The following is an 18,726-nucleotide window of genomic DNA, read 5'->3' as shown; positions in this document are numbered from 1 at the left end:
CAGAGCATGCTTCCTTTGGCCCACTGAGCAGATCGTACGAGTTCACAGAAACAGCTACTGTGCGCTATAACCTGGAGAAGGAGCAGCGAGGGGATAGTAACACCGTTGCTCACCTGCTGACTTACCCCTCACAGAGCTACATGGATTAACGCTATCTATCTATCCTAACTGAAACTGAGATCTTTCAACTTTACCCTTCCACCACTTTATATCATATTGAAAAACAAGCAGAAAATCATTGCCCACTAACTCCAATGTTCCAGTTATCAAATCTTCAAATGCATCGAGTGAGAAAATATCTGAATTGTAAACCTGATTAAAATAAAGTGAAGGCTTTTGTATAAGCATTTCAGAATGACTGGCGTTAACATATAATAAATTCAAGACTACTTATATGTAGTAAGGATTAGCACTCTGTAGTTTAAAAACTCAACGAATACAAAGTATACACATTCCTAGAATGAACTGTCTTAGTCTATTAATTTTATGGTAAATCTATAGGTCTGTTCTGATTTCATTTCCATTAAGCATTCCTGTGGACAACAAAATTATACTAACACACTAAGAGGGTTCTTCTGCGATGTAAATAAGGTGTTATCTAATTGCCTCATTAGTCTGCTAGTGTAAACAAAAAGCTCAGAAGTGTTTCTTTAAAAAATTGTCCTAAAGGAAATGTTACCTTTGAACAGAAATTTTTTTTGTGCTACCTTTTTTTTTTTTTTAATGGACAGAAAATCCGAACACCACAGCAGAATCCAAATTTAAAAAGACCTCTTAAAAGCTAATTCTGCTCCATGTACAATTAAGTTGCTGTCTGCCTACTTCTTGATCTTGTGAAAACAGTTAGAAGGATCTTCACTAATTTTGGAAGTACTCTGAAATGATATGATATAAAATATAAACTAAGGGCTTATATAAAATTAATACGGGGTGGGGTGAGGGTCACCTCAAAAATCCCAGCAGTCATCCGACAGACAGCTGCAGGGTGACAGCGTTAGGATGTACTGGCTGAGCGCCTCCGTACTCTATGTGGCGGCTTCAGGGGAAGCAGCAGAGACTTACTGGTTGAACAATGGTGATGAGGCATCTCAGGGCTGAGCTAGGAGGGGTTGAGCCGCAGGGGGTCTCTGTGAACTCAAATCATTCCCAACTTTTTGGTGCTCTGGGGACACATCACAGAGGTAGACACTGTTCACCCAGAGCAGATGCCTGGAGGTACAATGACAGGCCTATAGGAATGCCCATAGGAAATAGCAGGATGTATGCTATAGCAAGTTATCGTTTCCAAAAATGGCTGTAACAACACTTGCTGTTGTGCATGCTTTTCTAGAATCTTGCTGCTCCCCTATCAAGTGGCAAAGTCTATGCTCCTTCCTTTTGAATGTGGGCAGGCACTTGTGACTACCTCACAAGCAGAATGCAGTGTAAGTGCCACCGTGTGACTTCCAAGGCTAGGCTGGAAAAGGCCATGCAGCTTCTGCTCATCTCTCTAGGGACACTTGCCTTTGGAACCCTGAGTTGCCAAGTAGGGTGTCCGAGGCCGCCATGCTGTGAGGAAGTCCACACTAGTCCACGTGGAGAAACCACGTGGAAAACCATGGACACTACCTGAAGAGAGAGATGCCCACCAGCCCCACGCTGCTCTGTGCCCCTGGATGTTCCAGCGCCAGCCAATCTGAATGCACAAGAGACCCTGAGCCAAAACCACAAAAACCACTTGGCTGAGCTGTCCCTGACTTTCTGACCTGCAAAAGCTGTGATGGATAATACATTGAATGTTGTTCTGAGTCACTAAGTATTGGGGTTATTCGTTATGCAGCCATAGATAACAGGAACATACATATAAGAAACCACAGAGGAACGTGGTTTTTGGACAGAGAAATGAGTCCCTGATTGAAAGCCACAAGGCAGGTACCCCCAACTGCAGGTGCTGATATTTCACTGAGGCATTTCCCACTTGGGCAACACTATGAAGCTTGCTCCAGGTAATTAGCAGCACGGAATTATCTAAATAACGGATTCTCTAAATAACTCCAGAGAGGCCAGTTAATATAGGAAACAATTCTGAAGTAATTTGTCCAACATTAACCTCTCTAAAGATATAATTCTCAATTTCATGTACTTCCTAAAGGTCACATAAAAATATGAAATTAAGTAATGTAGGAAAATGACCCAAAGATACCCTGTAAAGGATGAACTGATCTTACATTAAAGAACAGGTAAGATTACCAAGATTGTTGGTCACTGGCATCACAGAAAATCTGATTTTATCTTCTAGTATTCCTTTTCATTATTAGATAACTCTAGTTAGAGTGTTTTATTTCTAACTTGGTCATTGCTCATAAAATCATTGAGATTTTGGTTAATTTACATTGTTCTTTATAAATTCATGACTTTTTTTATAATCAGCATATTATAACCTTTGTAATCAGAGAAAATAATAAAGCAAGTTCTGTAACAGAATTAAAATACACGTTTACAAATACTTTTAATAGTTAAAAGTTACAGTTTTTCAGATATACCTAGTCCTATAAAATATTTAACATCCTCAAGCTCACTTGGAAATAACATTATATACTTAATAAGTAAAGGTATTTCTCTTATTTGGGGACTCAAATGTTAGGACTTACAAAAGGTATTTTTATTTTTGGAAAATTATAAAGTAAGTACAAACACTCAGAAATTTAAATTAGAAACGATTTACTGTTATACCTTCACGGTTAACTAAGAATTCTGGAAGATAGAAAAACTCTGGGATAAGTTCTTTCACGTCAGTCATGGACTCAAAAGAGGAGAGACGCCAGGTTGTGTTTGTAGAATGAAAAGTTCTGTCTGGGATGTCAAAACTCTGATCTGAAAAGAAATACAAATAACACACTTAAGACACAAAGACTTGATTCCATTTGAAACTTGTTACAATTAATTCACTTTTACTACTTCAAAAAGATTAAAATGATGTTTACTTTGTCCACAGTTTAAAAGAGATTATTTGTGTTCTTGAAAATAAATATTTCTCTACACAATTTGCAACTGCATTATGTTATTTTTAATCGGTATTATGCTTTCATAGTACATATAACTAGATAAATGTATATCACTTATTTGTTTAATTGATTACTGTCTGCCCAAGTAGAATGAAAGTTCCATAAAAGCAGAGACCTGGGATATCAACCATACCGAGCACATTCTAGGAATTGGATAATCATTTATTTATTGACTGAAAGAATAAGGAAGGAAAATTAAAGTTCAAATAGGTAAAATAAGTATTTTCCCCCATCAAGAAGCAAGATTATTTCTTTACCTCTTTTCTTCTCTCTTTTCTTTTTTTTTGTGGGGGGGAGGGGCATTGCTTTTTAGATGTTCTAACTCTAACTTAAAAAATTAAGTAAAATTTCCTATGAATGAAAATAAAACTAAGAATACTTCCTCCTTTGTTAAGTTTTTCTGGTGAACACTATTAATAATCAAGAACTGAGCTTTGACCCTGTCTTTTCTGTCAACAGCTATCAGACTTTCTATCCTAGAATATGAAATGATACCTAAAGACCAGCCCGTGAAAACAGCAGCAGCGTGGATGCTTCTTCGGAACCATGCTGTACCATCCAAAACTCCTCTCAACTTGCTGAAATTTGAACACATCTTTCTATCTGGAGACTGTTAGAGACGAACTTCAGCATCAAGCAAGGCACAATTTTTTAAAAATATGCTAAATCTTCCCCAAGCCTGACCTGCTTTGCTGAGCAACATTTTCTGTTACTACTTTCTCATCTGTTCTGTTGAGTCAGCATTGGCTGGGCACTAAATAAAATCTGGGGAGAAATTAGGTTTATAAATATTTCTTTTTTTCTCAGAAAGTAGGGAGGGCCACTTAAAGAAATATTTACTAACTCACGCAGGAGAAAAAGTTATTAATCTAAGTGGAATCCAGAAAAATTTAAGGCAGTTCTGTGAGGCTATGATGGAATCACAGCATCTAGAGTAGAGACTACAGAACTGTGGAACAGGAGAAGCACACTGAGGTTTCTGTTTGGATTTCTAAATTCTCTGCAGTTTCTTAATAAAAAAAAAAAAAGTATACTACATTTCCTATAATTTAGAACATGTATGAACTCAACTGGTAGTTGTTAACCTAGCACTTTTGTCCCCCGGGGGACACTTGGCAATGCCTAGAGACATTTTTGGTTCTCACGGCTGGGTGGGAGGGGATGCCACTAGCATCTAGTAGGTAGGGGCCAGGGATACTGCTAAATGTCCTACAATGCACAGGACAGTCGCCATAACAAAGAATTATGTAGCTCAAAATGACTACAATGCCAAGGTGGGAAACCCTGGACTAAATGAGAAGTCTAGAAATAAATTAAAAAGCCATCACACATCATTTAAAATTAATCAGAAGAAACTGAATGGGGACTTAGGTTGTCCCTGTTGTCTTTTTTTTTTTTTTTTTTTTTAATCATTCTTAAATACACAATGAGGAAAACCTAGCATAATAGTTGATTGGGAGTTTTATATTACTATATCCTTGGGCTACATGAAAAGAAACAGAGGGCAGTAACAGTTCTGTTATACACTGCAGTCATCCCAAACCACATCTGAAATATTCTTTTTTATTCTGACTGCCACTTTTTAATAAGAGCATTCACAAATCAGAACATGTCCAGAAAGACGAGCAGAGCAGTGACAGGTTTGGAAACCAGAGCAAACACGGCTTAAATATGAGTTTTTAAACGCTTTACTAAGTACAGAACTGTCTTATTTATTTTTGTGTTCCTTGCAGCAGCTGGGATAAGGCCTTGCATATAGGAGGCTCTCAACTGGATGTCAAATTAACTAAGGATAATTTAGCTTGGGAATAAACAAGAGTGAGAGGAGAAGGGGGACAGAGCAGTAATGTTCAAATATTTGAACAGCTGTCATACAGAACGTTTGTTTTGTGTACAGACAGAGGAACAAATATAAGAAAGCCCCTTTTATAGACCAAGTAGTCTACAGTCTATAAAATTCATTCCTCCAAGAGGTTGCATATGAGTATAAATATATACAGAAGTTCAAGATGGGTTGAGTAAATGAACGGATAATGATTCCATAAATGATTCTGGGCACCAGGAGGAACAACTACAGGACTAGTACCACGGTTCTCACTAGAAACTGATACGTGAGTGTGTCCCTGTTTGCACGCAAAGCAGTAACTTCGTCTCTATCTAGGTCATCCTCAGGCCTGAGGGCTGCCACTGAAAATGCCGAGGTAGAAGATTAACTAGACAGTTACTATGGTGAAGGTGGCAGTGTGGCTCTCCTATAACCACTTACAACTCACTCAGTTGTCAGAACAACTGACAATAACATATTCCCCTTTAGGGGCCAAAGATAACTTAGGTGATCTCAAATAATTATTAAGTTGAACATTTTAAAAAAGTGAATTGCATACACTTTAAAAGGGTAGAAAGGGTAAATTTTACGCTATGTGAATGACATTAATTTTTAAAAAGTGAATTGCACTTTTATAAACTTAGACATGTTCAATTTGAAGCTAAAATGTAAGACATTAGCAAGATCATGTGGCTTACTGCTGGTTTCTTTTTTTTTTTCTTAACATCATTATTGGAGTATAATTGCTTTACAATGTTGTGTTAGTTTCTGCTGTATAACAAAGTGGATCAGCTATATGCATACGTATATCCCCATATCCCCTCCCCCTCTTGCATCTCCCTCCCACCCTCCTTATCCCACCCCTCTAGGTGGTTGCAAAGCACCGAGCTGATCTCCCTGTGCGATGCAGCCGCTTCCCACTAGCTATCTATCTTACATTTGGTAGTGTATGTATATATGTCAATGTTACTCTCTCACTTCATTCTGGCTTACCCTTCCCCCTCCCCGTGTCCTCAAGTCCATTCTCTACGTCTGTGTCTTTATTCCTGTCCTGCCCCTAGATGCTTCAGAACCTTTTTTTTTTTTTTTCAGATTCCATATATATGTGTTAGCATATGGTATTTGTTTTTCTTTTTCTGACTTCCTTCACTCTGTAGGACAGACTCTAGGTCCATCCACCTCACTACGAATAACTCGATTTCGTTTCTTTTTATGGCTGAATAATATTCTATTGTATATATGTGCCACATCTTCTTTACCCATTCACCTGTCAATGGACACTTAGGTTGCTTCCATGTCCTGGCTATTGTAAATAGTGCTGCAATGAACATGGTGGTACATGACTCTTTCTGAATTATGATTTTCTCAGGGTATATGCCCAGTAGTGGGATTGCTGGGTCATACGGTAGCTCTATTTTTAGTTTCTTAAGGAACCTCTATACTGTTCTCCATAGTGGCTGTATCAATTTACATTCCCACCAACAGAGCAAGAGGGTTCCCTTTTCTCCACACCCTCTCCAGCATTTATTGTTTGCAGATTTTTTGATGATGGCCATTCTGACTGGTGTGAGGTGATACCTCATTGTGGTTTTGATTTGCATTTCTCTAATGATTAGTGATGTTGAGCATCCTCTCATGTGTTTGTTGGCAATCTGTATATCTTCTTTGGAGAAATGTCTGTTTAGGCCTTCTGTCCATTTTTGGATTGGGTTGTTTTGTTTTTTTTTTTTTGATACTGAGCTGCATGAGCTGCTTGTAAATTTTGGAGATTAATCCTTTGTCAGTTGCTTCATTTGCAAATATTTTCTCCCATTCTGAGGGTTGTCTTTTCATCTTATGGTTTCCTTTGCTGTGCAAAAGCTTTTAAGTTTCATTAGGTCCCATTTGTTTATTTTTGTTTTTATTTCTATTTCTCTAGGAGGTGGGTCGAAAAGGATCTTGCTGTGATTTATGTCATAGAGTGTTCTGCCTATGTTTTCCTCTAAGAGTTTTATAGTGTCTGGCCTTACATTTAGGTCTTTAATCCATTTTGAGTTTATTTTTGTGTATGGTGTTAGGGAGTGTTCTAATTTCATTCTTTTACATGTAGCTGTCCAGTTTTCCCAGCACCACTTATTGAAGAGGCTGTCTTTTCTCCATTGTATACTCTTGCCTCCTTTATCAAAGATAAGGTGACCATATCTGCGTGGGTTTATCTCTGGGCTTTCTATCCTGTTCCACTGATCTATATTTCTGTTTTTGTGCAGTACCATCCTGTCTTGATTACTTGTAGCTTTGTAGTATAGTCTGAAGTCCGGGAGCCTGATTCCTCCAGCTCTGTTTTTCTTTCTCAAAACTGCTTTGGCTGTTCGGGGTCTTTTGTGTCTCCTTACAAGTTGTGCAGTTTTTTTGTTGTAGTTCTGTGAAAAATGCTATTGGTAGTTTGATAGGGATTGCACTGAATCTGTAGATTGCTTTGGGTAGTACAGTCATTTTCACAATGTTGATTCTTCCAATCCAAGAATTTCTCTGCATCTGTTTGTATCATCTTTAATTTCTTTCATCAGTGTCTTATAGTTTTCTGCATACAGGTCTTTTGCCTCCTTAGGTAGGTTTATTCCTCGGTATTTTATTCTTTTTGTTGCAATGGTAAATGGGAGTGTTTCCTTAATTCCTCTTTCAGACTTTTCATCATTAGTGAATAGGAATGCAAGAGATTTCTGCGCATTAATTTTGTATCCTGCTACTTTACTAAATTCATTGATTAGCTCTAGTAGTTTTCTGGTAGCATCTTTAGGATTCTCTATGTATAGTATCATGTCACCTGCAAACAGTGACAGTTTTACCTCTTCTTTTCCAATTTGGATGCCTTTTATTTCTTTTTCTTCTCTGATTGCTGTGGCTAAAACTTCCAAAACTATGTTGAATAATAGCGGTGAGAGAGGGCAACCTTTTCTTGTTCCTGATTTTAGAGGAGATGATTTCAGTCTTTCACCACTGAGAATGATGTTGGCTGTGGGTTTGTCATATATGACCTTTATTATGTTGAGGTAAGTTACCTCTATGCCTACTTTCTGGAGAGTTATTATCATAAATCGGTGTTGAATTTTGTCAAAAGCTTTTTCTGCATCTATTGAGATGATGATATGCTTTTTATCCTTCAATTTGTTAATACGGTGTATCACATTGATTGATTTGCGTATACTGAAGAATCTTTGCATTCCTGGGATAAACCCCACTTGATCATGGTGTATGATCCTTTTAATGTGCTGTTGGATTCTGTTTGCTAGTATTTTGTTGAGGATTTTTGCATCTATGTTCATCAGTGATATTGGCCTGTAGTTTTCTTTCTTTGTGACATCTTTGTCTGGTTTTGGTATCAGGGTGATGGTGGCCTCGTAGAATGAGTTGGGGAGTGTTCCTCCCTCTGCTATATTTTGGAAGAGTTTGAGAATGACAGGTGTTAGCTTTTCTCTAAATGTTTGATAGAATTCGCCTGTGAAGCCATCTGGTCCTGGGCTTTTGTTTGTTGGAAGGTTTTTAATCAGTTTCAATTTCAGTGCTTGTGATTGGTCTGTTTATATTTTCTATTTCTTCCTGGTTCAGTCTCGGAAGGTTGTCCTTTTCTAAGAATTTGTCCATTTCTTCCAGGTTGTCCATTTTATTGGCATAGAGTTGCTTGTAGTAATCTCTCATGATTCCTTTGTACTTCCGCAGTGTCAGTTGTTACTTCTCCTTTTTCATTTCTAATTTGGTTTGAGTCTTCTCCCTTTTTTTCTTGATGAGTCTGGCTAATGGTTATCAATTTTGTTTATCTTGTCAAAGAACCAGCATTTAGTTTTATTGAACTTTGCTATTGTTTCCTTCAGTTCTTTTTCATTTATTTCTGATCTGATCTTTGATTTCTTTCTTTCTGCTAACTTTGGGGTTTTTTTTGTTATTCTTTCTCTAATTGCCTTAGATGTAAGGTTAGGTTGTTTACTTGAGATTTTTCTTGTTTCTTGAGGTAGTGTTGTATTACTATAACCTTCCCTCTTAGAACTGCTTTTACTGCATCCCAGAGGTTTTGGGTCGTCGTGTTTTCATTGTCATTTGCTTCTAGGTACTTTTTGATTTCTTCAGCGATCTCTTGGTTATTTAGTAGCGTATTGTTTAGTCTCCATGTGTTTGTATTTTTTACAGTTTTTTTTACTGTAATTGATATCTAGTCTCCTAGCATTGTGGTAGGAAAAGATACTTGATATAATTTCAATTGTCTGAAATTTACCAAGGCTTGATTTGTGACCCAAGATATGGTCTATCCTGGAGAATGTTCCGTGAGCACTTGAGAAGAAAGTGTATTCTGTTGTTTTTGGATGGAATGTCCTATAAATATCAATTAAGTCATTCTTGTTTAATATGTAATTTAAAGCTTGTGTTTCCTTATTTATTTTCATTTTGGATGCTCTGTCCATTGGTGAAAGCAGGGTGTTAAAGTCCCCTACTATGATTGTGTTACTGTCGATTTCCCCTTTTATGGCTGTTAGCATTTGCCTTATGTATTGAGGTGCTCCTGTGGTAGGTTTCTTCCCAGGTATTTTACTCTTTTTGTTGCAATGGTAAATGGGAGTGTTTCCTTAATTCCTCTTTCAGACTTTTCATCATTAGTGTATAGGAATGCAAGACATTTCTGTGCATTAATTTTGTACCCTGCTGCTTTACTAAATTCATTGATTAGCTCTAGTAGTTTTCTGGAAGCATCTTTAGGATTCTCTATGTATAGTATCATGTCATCTGCAAACAGTGACAGTTTTACCTCTTCTTTTCCAATTTGGATTCCTTTTATTTCTTTTTCTTCTCTGATTGCTGTGGCTAAAACTTCCAAAACTATGTTCAATAATAGCATATGTCTTTTGGTTGGAGCATTTAATCCATTTACATTTAAGGTAGTTATTGATATGTATGCTCCATTTTCTTAATTGTTTTGGGTTTGTTTTTGTAGGTCTTTTCCTTCTCTTGTGTTTCCTGCCTAGATAAGTCCCTTTAGCATTTGTTGTAAAGCTGGTTTGGTGGTGCTGAATTCTCTTAACTTTTGTTGTCTGTAAAGGTTTTAATTTCTCCATCGAATCTGAATGAGATCCTTGCCGGGTAGACTAATCTTGGTTGTAGGTTTTTCCCTTTCATAACTTTAAATATGTCCTGCCACTCCCTTCTGGCTTGCAGAGCTTCTGCTGAAAGATCAGCTGTTAACCTTATGGGGATTCCCTTGTTTGTATGTTATTTGTTGCTTTTCCCTTGCTGCTTTTAATATTTTTTCTTTGTATTTAATTTTTGAATAGTTTGATTAATACATGTCTCGGTGTGTTTCTCTTTGGGTTTATCCTGTACGGTACTCTCTGTGCTTCCTGGACTTGACTGACTATTTCCTTTCCCATGTTAGGGAAGTTTTTGACTATAATCTCTTCAAATATTTTCTCAGACCCTTTCTTTTTCTCTTCTTCTTCTGGGACCCCTATAATTCGAATGTTGGTGCGTTTAATGTTGTCCCAGAGGTCTCTGAGACTGTCCTCAGTTCTTTCCATTCTTTTTTCTTTATCCTGCTCCCTGGCAGTTATTTCCACCATTTTATCTTCCAGCTCACTTATCTGTTCTTCTGCCTCAGTTATTCTGCTATTGATTCCTTGTAGAGTTATTTTTAATTTCAGTGATTGTGTTGTTCATCACCATTTGTTTGCCCTTTAGTTCTTCTACATCCTTGTTAAATGTTTCTTGTATTTTCTCTATTCTGTTTCTGAGATTTTGGATCATCTTTACTACCATTACTCTGAATTCTTTTTCAGGTAGGTTGCCTATTTTGTCCTCATTTATTTGGTCTTGTAGGTTTTTACCTTGCTCCTTTGTCTGTAACATATTTTTTTGTCGTTTATTTCTTTTTCTTTTTCTTTTTTTTTTTTGATGGGTGGTGCTGTATTCCTGTCTTACTGGTTGTTTGGCCTGAGACGTCCAGCACTGGAGTTTGCAGGCTGTTGGATAGAGCTGTGTCTTGGTGATGAGATGAGGACCTCTGGGAGGCCTCACTCTGATTAATATTCCCTGGGGTCTGAGGTTCTCTGTTAGTCCTGTGGCTACCACAGGAGCTCGGGCCTGACCTCCAGCCTGGGAACCAAGATCCCGCAAGCTTTGTGGCACAGTGAAAAAAAAAAAAAGAAAGAAAGAAAGAAAAAAAAGAGCAGTACAATATCAAAGAATAAAATACACAATAAAAGTAGAAAGATAAAAAATATATCAGGAAAAATAAAACTATAATTGAAACAACTGCAACAAGGCAAAATAAAACCACAACAGGAAAAAGAAAAAAAAAGGGGGGGGGGGTGGGAATAAGCTAAAAGGAGAGAATGATAACAAAGTATAAAGAATAAAATAAAATTAGAAAAATAAAAGATTTAGGAAAAATAAAAATACAAAAGAATCAACAACAATGAATCAACAAAACAGAACCCCAATCTAAAAGAGGAAAAAAAAAAAAAAACAAACTGTTGGCTATAGGGGTGGGGTTTAGGAGAGGGGTGGAACTTAGGCAAAGGCGGGGTTTAGCGTGGCACAGGACCTAGGCGGGTGGAGGGTGACGTTTCATCGTGGGGCGGGGCCTAGGTGGGGCGACGTTCAAGTGTGGGGCGGGGCCTCTGCTTAGGACCTGCACAAGGGGAGAGGCAGCGCGTGGAAAGAAGGGTCTTTGGAGTGTGGAGTTCCGGGGTTTGGAGGTAAGGCCCTGCCTGAGGGTGTGTGGGTGGGGTTTAGGCCCAGCACGTTGGAGGGGGTCTCCGAGTGCAGAGGTGGGGCCCCGGGTGGGGGGGCAGGGGCGGGGCTTGGGCTCTGCCCGGCAGGAGGGAGGCTCCGAGGGCAGAGGATTAGGCCCTGGAGCCCAACAGGCTCCCCTGGTGCCTGAGTGGACAGGGAAAGCGCTGGCCCCGTTCCCCTCCGTTCCTTCGTGCCCCTCCCCCACCATGTGCCCCAGGGCCTCCCCCATCGCCTCCGGACCCCTAAGCGTGGGTGGGTCCCGCTGGGTGTAGGCACTCCTCCCCTCCCCCAGCCGCCCCTCAGGGGTGCCAGTCCCGGAGATCCAGCCTTTACTTTTGCTCCCCCTTCCCTCCCTCCCTCCCACTCCCTCAGGACCCGCGTGGCTGGAGGGGGCCTCACTGGGCAGAGGATCAAGCCTGAGATCTCAGTAGGTTCCTGGGGGTCCAAGTGGGCAGGGGAAACCTGGCCACGCTCCCTTTTGATCCTCTGCCCTCCCAGTGGTTCCCCAATTTCCCCCTTCGGGCCTGGGATCCCTTCCCCTCAGGGGCGCCAGTCCTGTCCCGCCTCCACTTCTCCTCCCCCTTCACTCCCCCTGCACCCCACGTCCTACCCGGTCGCTGGGGGCTCCTCCCGTCCCCTTAGGTGTCCGCAGTCCCCCACTGGGGCCTGGTAGGTGCCCTAGTTGTGCGGAGACGTGAATTCCACGTCCTCCTAGTACCACTGCTGGTTTCTTGAAGAGAATTTTGTTGCGGGAATATACACAATTCTTTTTCCTATGGTTTGATTAGTTTCAGTATGTTCTCAGGACGTCAGTCAAGTGTTTTATCCCCGATGACCAATCTGACCTTTGAGGTAGTTATGAAACAACCCTTACCTTGATAGGCTAAAAACATCTTTGTGAACGGAGGCATCCTGACCAGGAAGTGGAGCACGGTGCCGCTGTTGGAGTAGTGGGAACCGTAGTGGTAGGGCTGCACCGGCGGCATCGGGTCGTCTTCCCGGGCTCCTTTGCGGTACTCCTCCTCCAGGTACTGAAGGACACAGGGACCAGAACTCGTGACAGTGAGCTCCAGGCAGAGCTGGAGCCGCCTCACTTGTCTTCTTTCCCATCCTTCTCTGCTGCCCATTAGACGCCATTCTCCATGGCTTGCCCTCGGCCCTCCTGAGTGTCCGGGGGTCTGGTGCCCCACTAAGGCCTAACCATGCACCGTGTGCACGTTCACCCTCTCATTTGCTCACAGAGAACCACCTGTTCTGTACCCCACCTCCCAGCCCCCTGGCTCCCAACTAATACATAAATCTAAACTGATAATAATATCAGTTTAGATAATATATATCTAATATATCTCAACTGATCAAGGGCTCAATAAATAAGAGCTGCCACTCTCACTAGAGATGTCTGTGTCTTAAGAGGGTTTCAAGCTGTAATGCTACATTCTTTAGAGAAATGCTTCTCTAGCAGAGGAACTGCAATAGAAATGTAAAACCTGTATCATATTATTGGAATTCTTTAATATAACATGTTATAGCTGTTTTGCCGTGGAGTTACACAGAAATAACGAAGACTGTGGTGATTTTTCAACTACTCCTGTCTTCCCATCATAAAGTAAGAAGCTCAACCAAATTTTTTGTATCTGTCACTATTCTCATCTCCTGTAGCTTCTGTCTCTAATAACAAAGTCAGGTGACAGTGAATTTTCTGGAGTCACTTCTCTTTGATTCCCATAGCACTGCTGCATTTTTAGCTGCAGAAGAATCAAGCATTGACAGTTATAAAATGCTTGGATGGACCTTTCTGGAACTTTGACATAAGATAACGTGGTGAATATGAGAAAACTGCTTCAGCTGCTCCTATCTTGATACTGTTGTGAAGAATGTAACATATGACTAATGGGTTTTTAAAAATCTCCAGCAGGATTCCATTAATATTAATTTCACAGAAATGGGTAATTAATTTCTATTTTTAAACTTTACAATCCAGTATTTTTTGTTAATAAACCTGTACACAGTTTGCTGAGATGAATAATAAGGGATTATGGTACAGTATAAATATATTGATATTATTATATATAACACTAGGGGATACAAATAGCAGGTCCCTGGAAATCTTTGTGATTTTTATAAGGAATATAATTATTTATATATTTGAACATTACAACGGATTATGAGCTTCCGATTCATGTAACAGTAAGTGCATTTCTTTTTCTGGGCAAAATGTTTTCAGAGAATTAAGACAGAGAATTATATTTAAAATCACATAATGATTTCCAGTTGTCTGTCAATCAAAGCACAAGGAAGTGGGAAACAGAAAGATCAATACTATACGTTTAAAATTAGGTAAAACAGCCTGTAAAACAAAAATCCAGTTTTTACTTATCAAAATACATGAGGAAAAACTAAACCTACCTTGTATGTGTCCACGTAGCGATCTTCTTTTTCTTTGTACTGCACAGCTATGGGCTTGGAGAGATTTCTACAAAGGAAGAGATGATGGAAAACATCGAAGTATGCTGATACTGTCAGGATTAAGCTGCCTTAGATGTTTACAAGTAAATAAGTGGTCAAAAAAATACTCAGCCCTTGGTTTAGCACTTACACATGTTGCTTTGCAATTAAGTCACAATTATGATTTCGTAACCTATGAAGATAGAATTTTTATAAACAGATGCATACCATTATTAGGAATTCCTGACTTACGAGTAACCTACACAAGAAGAGCTGCTGTTCTCCCTCCCTTCTCTGGTTCCTCTACTTCCTCCAAATCATAACTGATGCTGCCCATGGCAGCTGATTCCTACCAAGCCCTGGAAGTTCCTGCCCCCATTTCCAGATTCTATACCCAGCTCGGCAAGGAAGAGTGAAGGGCAGTTTGGACGGGCGATATGATCATGAGGAGATGTTATGTAATTACTAGGTTAGTGAAAACTGAAGAAACAACACATGCTTAAAATGACCACCCTGAGATCTGGAGTGCGAGTACTGACAGAAACATTTTGCTAGCTAATTCGTGGACAGTGAGTGACACCATGTGCACAGTGTAGCAAATGTGTGCACGCGTGTGCATGTCTGTGCTGGTGTTCACATTGTATCAGGGAGGGAGGAGAACTCAACGATGAATCTCCACTTTCACAAGCTACAGCGTCAAGCAGCATCTCTGTGAGGCCCAGGAAAGAGCAAGAGAACAAGATCCAACGAGGAAGGGCAGGCTTCTCTGGCTGAGGTGCCATCTGGTCTGGCACCGGGATGGGACCACCTGGAGTTTCAACATCTGGCACCACAACTAGATCAACATCAAGATTTGCTCAAGTTTCAGTTAAGTCAAACCAGGTCTGCTTAGCCAGATGTTGATATATCTATTTTTTTTGAAAATTATTTCCTAGGGATATTAAAATTAGTGATAGCAAACACATTAATTTCATTTTTGAGACTTTGATAATCCTAAAAACTTTGTTAAAAAGTAAAGACAGTTTTATAGCATAGATACAAATTCACCTCAATATAGGAGAAATCATGTTCAAGATCCTGGCATGCAATTTTTTTCTAAACAGTGTAAGTAGTTTTTTTGAACACAGGTAATACCGTTGTGGTTGGAAAATCAGAAGTTACTGATGAGCGAATAGAATAAACCAAAAATCAACCACAATACTATTACTCACAATATATCTGGAAGGGTACATACCTTTCCAGATGCTGTCTCCTTATTTGTGTACATATAATTACTTTCTAAATAAAAATCTCCCCCTCCCCCATAATATACATTTCTACAATATCATTCTTTTTTTTTTTTAATATAAATTTATTTATTTATTTTTGGCTGCGTTGGGTCTTTGTTGCTGCGCGTGGGCTTCCTCCAGTTACGTTGAGCAGGGGCTACTCTTTGTTACGGTGTGCGGGCTTCTCATGGCGGTGGCTTCTCTTGTTGCGGAGCATGGGCTCTAGGCGCGTGGGCTTCAGTAGTTGTGCCTTGCGGGCTCTAGAGCGCAGGCTCAGTAGTTGTGGCGCATGGGCTCAGTAGTTGTGGCACACAGGCTTAGTTGCTCCAGAGCATGTGAGATCTTCCCGGACCAGGGCTTGAACCCGTGTCCCCTGCACTGGCAGGCGGATTCTTAACCACTGCGCTACCAGGGAAGTCCTCAGTGGTGTAAAAATTTAAATGTACGTTAGTAGTGTAAAAAAATGTCTAAAAGCTAAATAATGTGCCATTTGCTCTTTTTTAAATTGACAAATACATTAAATTGAATCTGATTTCTTGAAAACTGTCTGAACTAGGCCTACTATTCAGCAGTTATAATTAAAATATTCTAATACACTAAGTAGTATATTGGCAGCCAATTTTTCTTTAAACTACATAGATAATTTTGTAATTGAAGTGTAACGGACATATAACACTATATTAGTTTCAGGTGTCCAACATAATGATTCGATATTTGTATATTCGATATTACAAAATGATCACCACAGTAAGTCTAGGTAGCAGCCATCACCACACGTAGTTATAGGACTTTTTTTGTTGTGCTGAGAACTTTTAAGATTTACTCTCTCAGCAACTTTCAAACATGTAATGCAGTGTTATTAGCTAAGGTCATCGCACTGTGCGTTGCATCCCAGGGCTCATTTCATAACTGGCAGTCTGTACCTTTTGACTCCCTTCACCTATTTTGCCACAATCCCATCCCCCCAATGCTTCTGGCAACCACCGATCTGTTCTCTGTATCAATGAGGTTTTCTGTTTTTTGCTTTTTTTTTTTTTTAATTAATTAATTTATTTTTGGCTGTGTTGGGTTTTCGTTTCTGTGCGAGGGCTTTCTCTAGTTGCGGCACGTGGGGGCCACTCTTCATCGCGGTCCGCGGGCCTCTCATTATCGCGGCCTCTCTTGTTGCGAAGCACAGGCTCCAGACGCGCAGGCTCAGCAATTGTGGCTCACGGGCCTAGTCGCTCCGCGGCATGTGGGATCCTCCCAGACCAGGGCTCGAACCCGTGTCCCCTGCATTGGCAGGCGGAGTCTCAACCACTGCGCCACCAGGGAAGCCCGAGGTTTTCTGTTTGTTCGGTTTTTGTTTTGTTTTTATTTTTAGATTCCACATACAAGTGAGATCATACTTATTTGTATGGTTATTTGTCTTTGACTGACTTGTTTCACTTAGCATAATGCCCTCAAGGTCCATCCATGCTGTCACAAGATTTCATTCTCTTTTATGGATAAATAGTATCCCATTGTGTGTGTGTGACATTTTATTTATCCATTCATCCACAGATGGACACTTAGGTTGTTTCTGTACCTTGGCTACTATAAATAATGCTGCAGTGAACATGGGGGTGCAGATACCTTTTCAAGTTAGTGTTTTCGTTTCCTCTGGATAAATACCCAGAAGTAGAATGGCTGGATCATATGACAGATCTATTTTTAGTTTTTTAAGGAACCTCCATATTGTTCTCCACAGTGGCTGCACCAATTTACATTCCCACCAACAGTGCACAGGGTCTCTTTTCTCTATATCCTCGCCAACAGTTGTTATTTCTTGACTTTTTGATCCTAGCCAGAGAATGTTATTTAAAACTAAAGAAACAGAATATTCCCTCATCAACTAGGGCTATTTGGTTACTCTAAAAGGCAACTCATTCAGGAATGGCAGGATAAAAGCTTAATTCTTTTCCTTAGTTGTCAAATTTCAAAAGCAAGGAATTGGTGCCCTACCCAACAGTGACCAGTGAGTTTGGTTTTGCTTTGTTCTGGGGGCCTTTAAAAAGTGTCATTGTTAACTTAAGTATTTTTTAAATTCAAATGTGTTCAATCAACTGTAGTCATTATTCTTTCTGATGCTCAGATTGTCCTATCTTTGGCAGTGAGAGCCACTTCAAGTTGGCTCCTAAGTCTTTTATTTTTTGTAACTGTGGTAAAAAAAAACGCACATCACAAAACTTCCCATCCTAACCATCCTCAAGTACCTAGTTCAGTGGTGTTAACAATATCCACATTGTTGTGCAATAGGTCTCTAAAACTTTTTCATTTTGTAAAGCTGAAACTCTACACCTGCTGAGCAACAACCCCCTATATCCACCCCCTCTCCTGCTGTCGCCCACACCCACCATTCCACTCTGTCTCTCTGAGTTGACTGCCCTAGACAGCTCATGAAGAGGAATCACACAGTGTTTGTCTTCTGTGGCTGGCTCATTCCATTTAGCACAACGTCCCCAGGGCTCATCCATGTGACAGGACTTCCCTCCTTCTTAAGGTTGAATAATATTCCTCTGTATGTATGCACCTCATTTTCCCCATCCATTGATCCACAGACAGACACCTGGGCTGCCTCCACCTCCTGGCCACTGCGAATAAAGCTGCAATGAACATGGGTGTGCAAATATGGCTCCCGAGTCCTTCTGACAAGACTATAGTAATTTCCTTGCTGTCTGACACAACAAAATATCGTGGGCTCATCTTGTATGTTTTCTTCTAATAAATGCAGAAGAAATGAGAGAATAGGAAATCACCATTCTGTAACCCCTAGTGAAATAATAGACTTGAACAATAATCATCAATGAAAGAAACAAGTTCAACGGGAGGCTGAACCCACGGACCAGCCTGAGCATCCTTAGAGTAGGATATCACCGGCCTCCTGATATGGGGCAATATAAAGTCCACACCACCTCCTCGAGAGGATTCTTGCCAAAAAAAGTTGAATCTGAATCTAAGCAAGCCTTTAGAAGTAATTTGCAGTCTCTAGGAAGTACAGACGCTAGAGGAAAAAGCTAAATGCTAATATGGAATGGGGGACATCCTACAAGATAAATGACTTATTTTTGTTTTAAAAACAAGTCAATGTTAGGAAGAAAGAAAGAGAAAAATACATACACAAAAATAAGGGCTGTTCTAGATGTTATGTCTTTAGACACAAAGCAACCAAAGGTGACAGTGGGCCTGACTCAAACAAATCAACTATAGAAAGACACCTCTGATATAATCAGGGGACATTTGAAAACAGACTGGATATTAGATGATACCATGAAATTACTGTTGATTTTCTTAGATATGATAACGGCACTGAGGTTATGAAAGAAAATGTTCCACTTTTTTCTTAAGAGATGTGTACTAAAGATCATAT

At 39.9% G+C, this 18,726-nt stretch overlaps 1 protein-coding gene across 1 annotated transcript in view; it reads right to left on the bottom strand.

Moving 5' to 3' along the window:
- The window catches only part of LYST (lysosomal trafficking regulator), a 178,367-nt gene that overhangs the window by 31,023 nt on the left and 128,618 nt on the right, over positions 1-18,726 (bottom strand). The window contains exons 41-43 of the mRNA XM_068547570.1: positions 14,032-14,098; positions 12,500-12,656; positions 2,713-2,853 (exon numbers count right to left, since the gene is read on the bottom strand). Of these exons, the coding sequence (XP_068403671.1) occupies positions 2,713-2,853; positions 12,500-12,656; positions 14,032-14,098 (365 nt within the window). The remainder of the gene's footprint in view (positions 1-2,712; positions 2,854-12,499; positions 12,657-14,031; positions 14,099-18,726) is intronic.

Source organism: Eschrichtius robustus, chromosome 7, assembly GCF_028021215.1.
Source record: "Eschrichtius robustus isolate mEscRob2 chromosome 7, mEscRob2.pri, whole genome shotgun sequence".
In the NCBI taxonomy this organism is placed as follows: domain Eukaryota; kingdom Metazoa; phylum Chordata; class Mammalia; order Artiodactyla; family Eschrichtiidae; genus Eschrichtius; species Eschrichtius robustus.
Note: the sequence above shows the minus strand (reverse complement) of the source record. Positions and strands in the feature narration are given on the sequence as shown.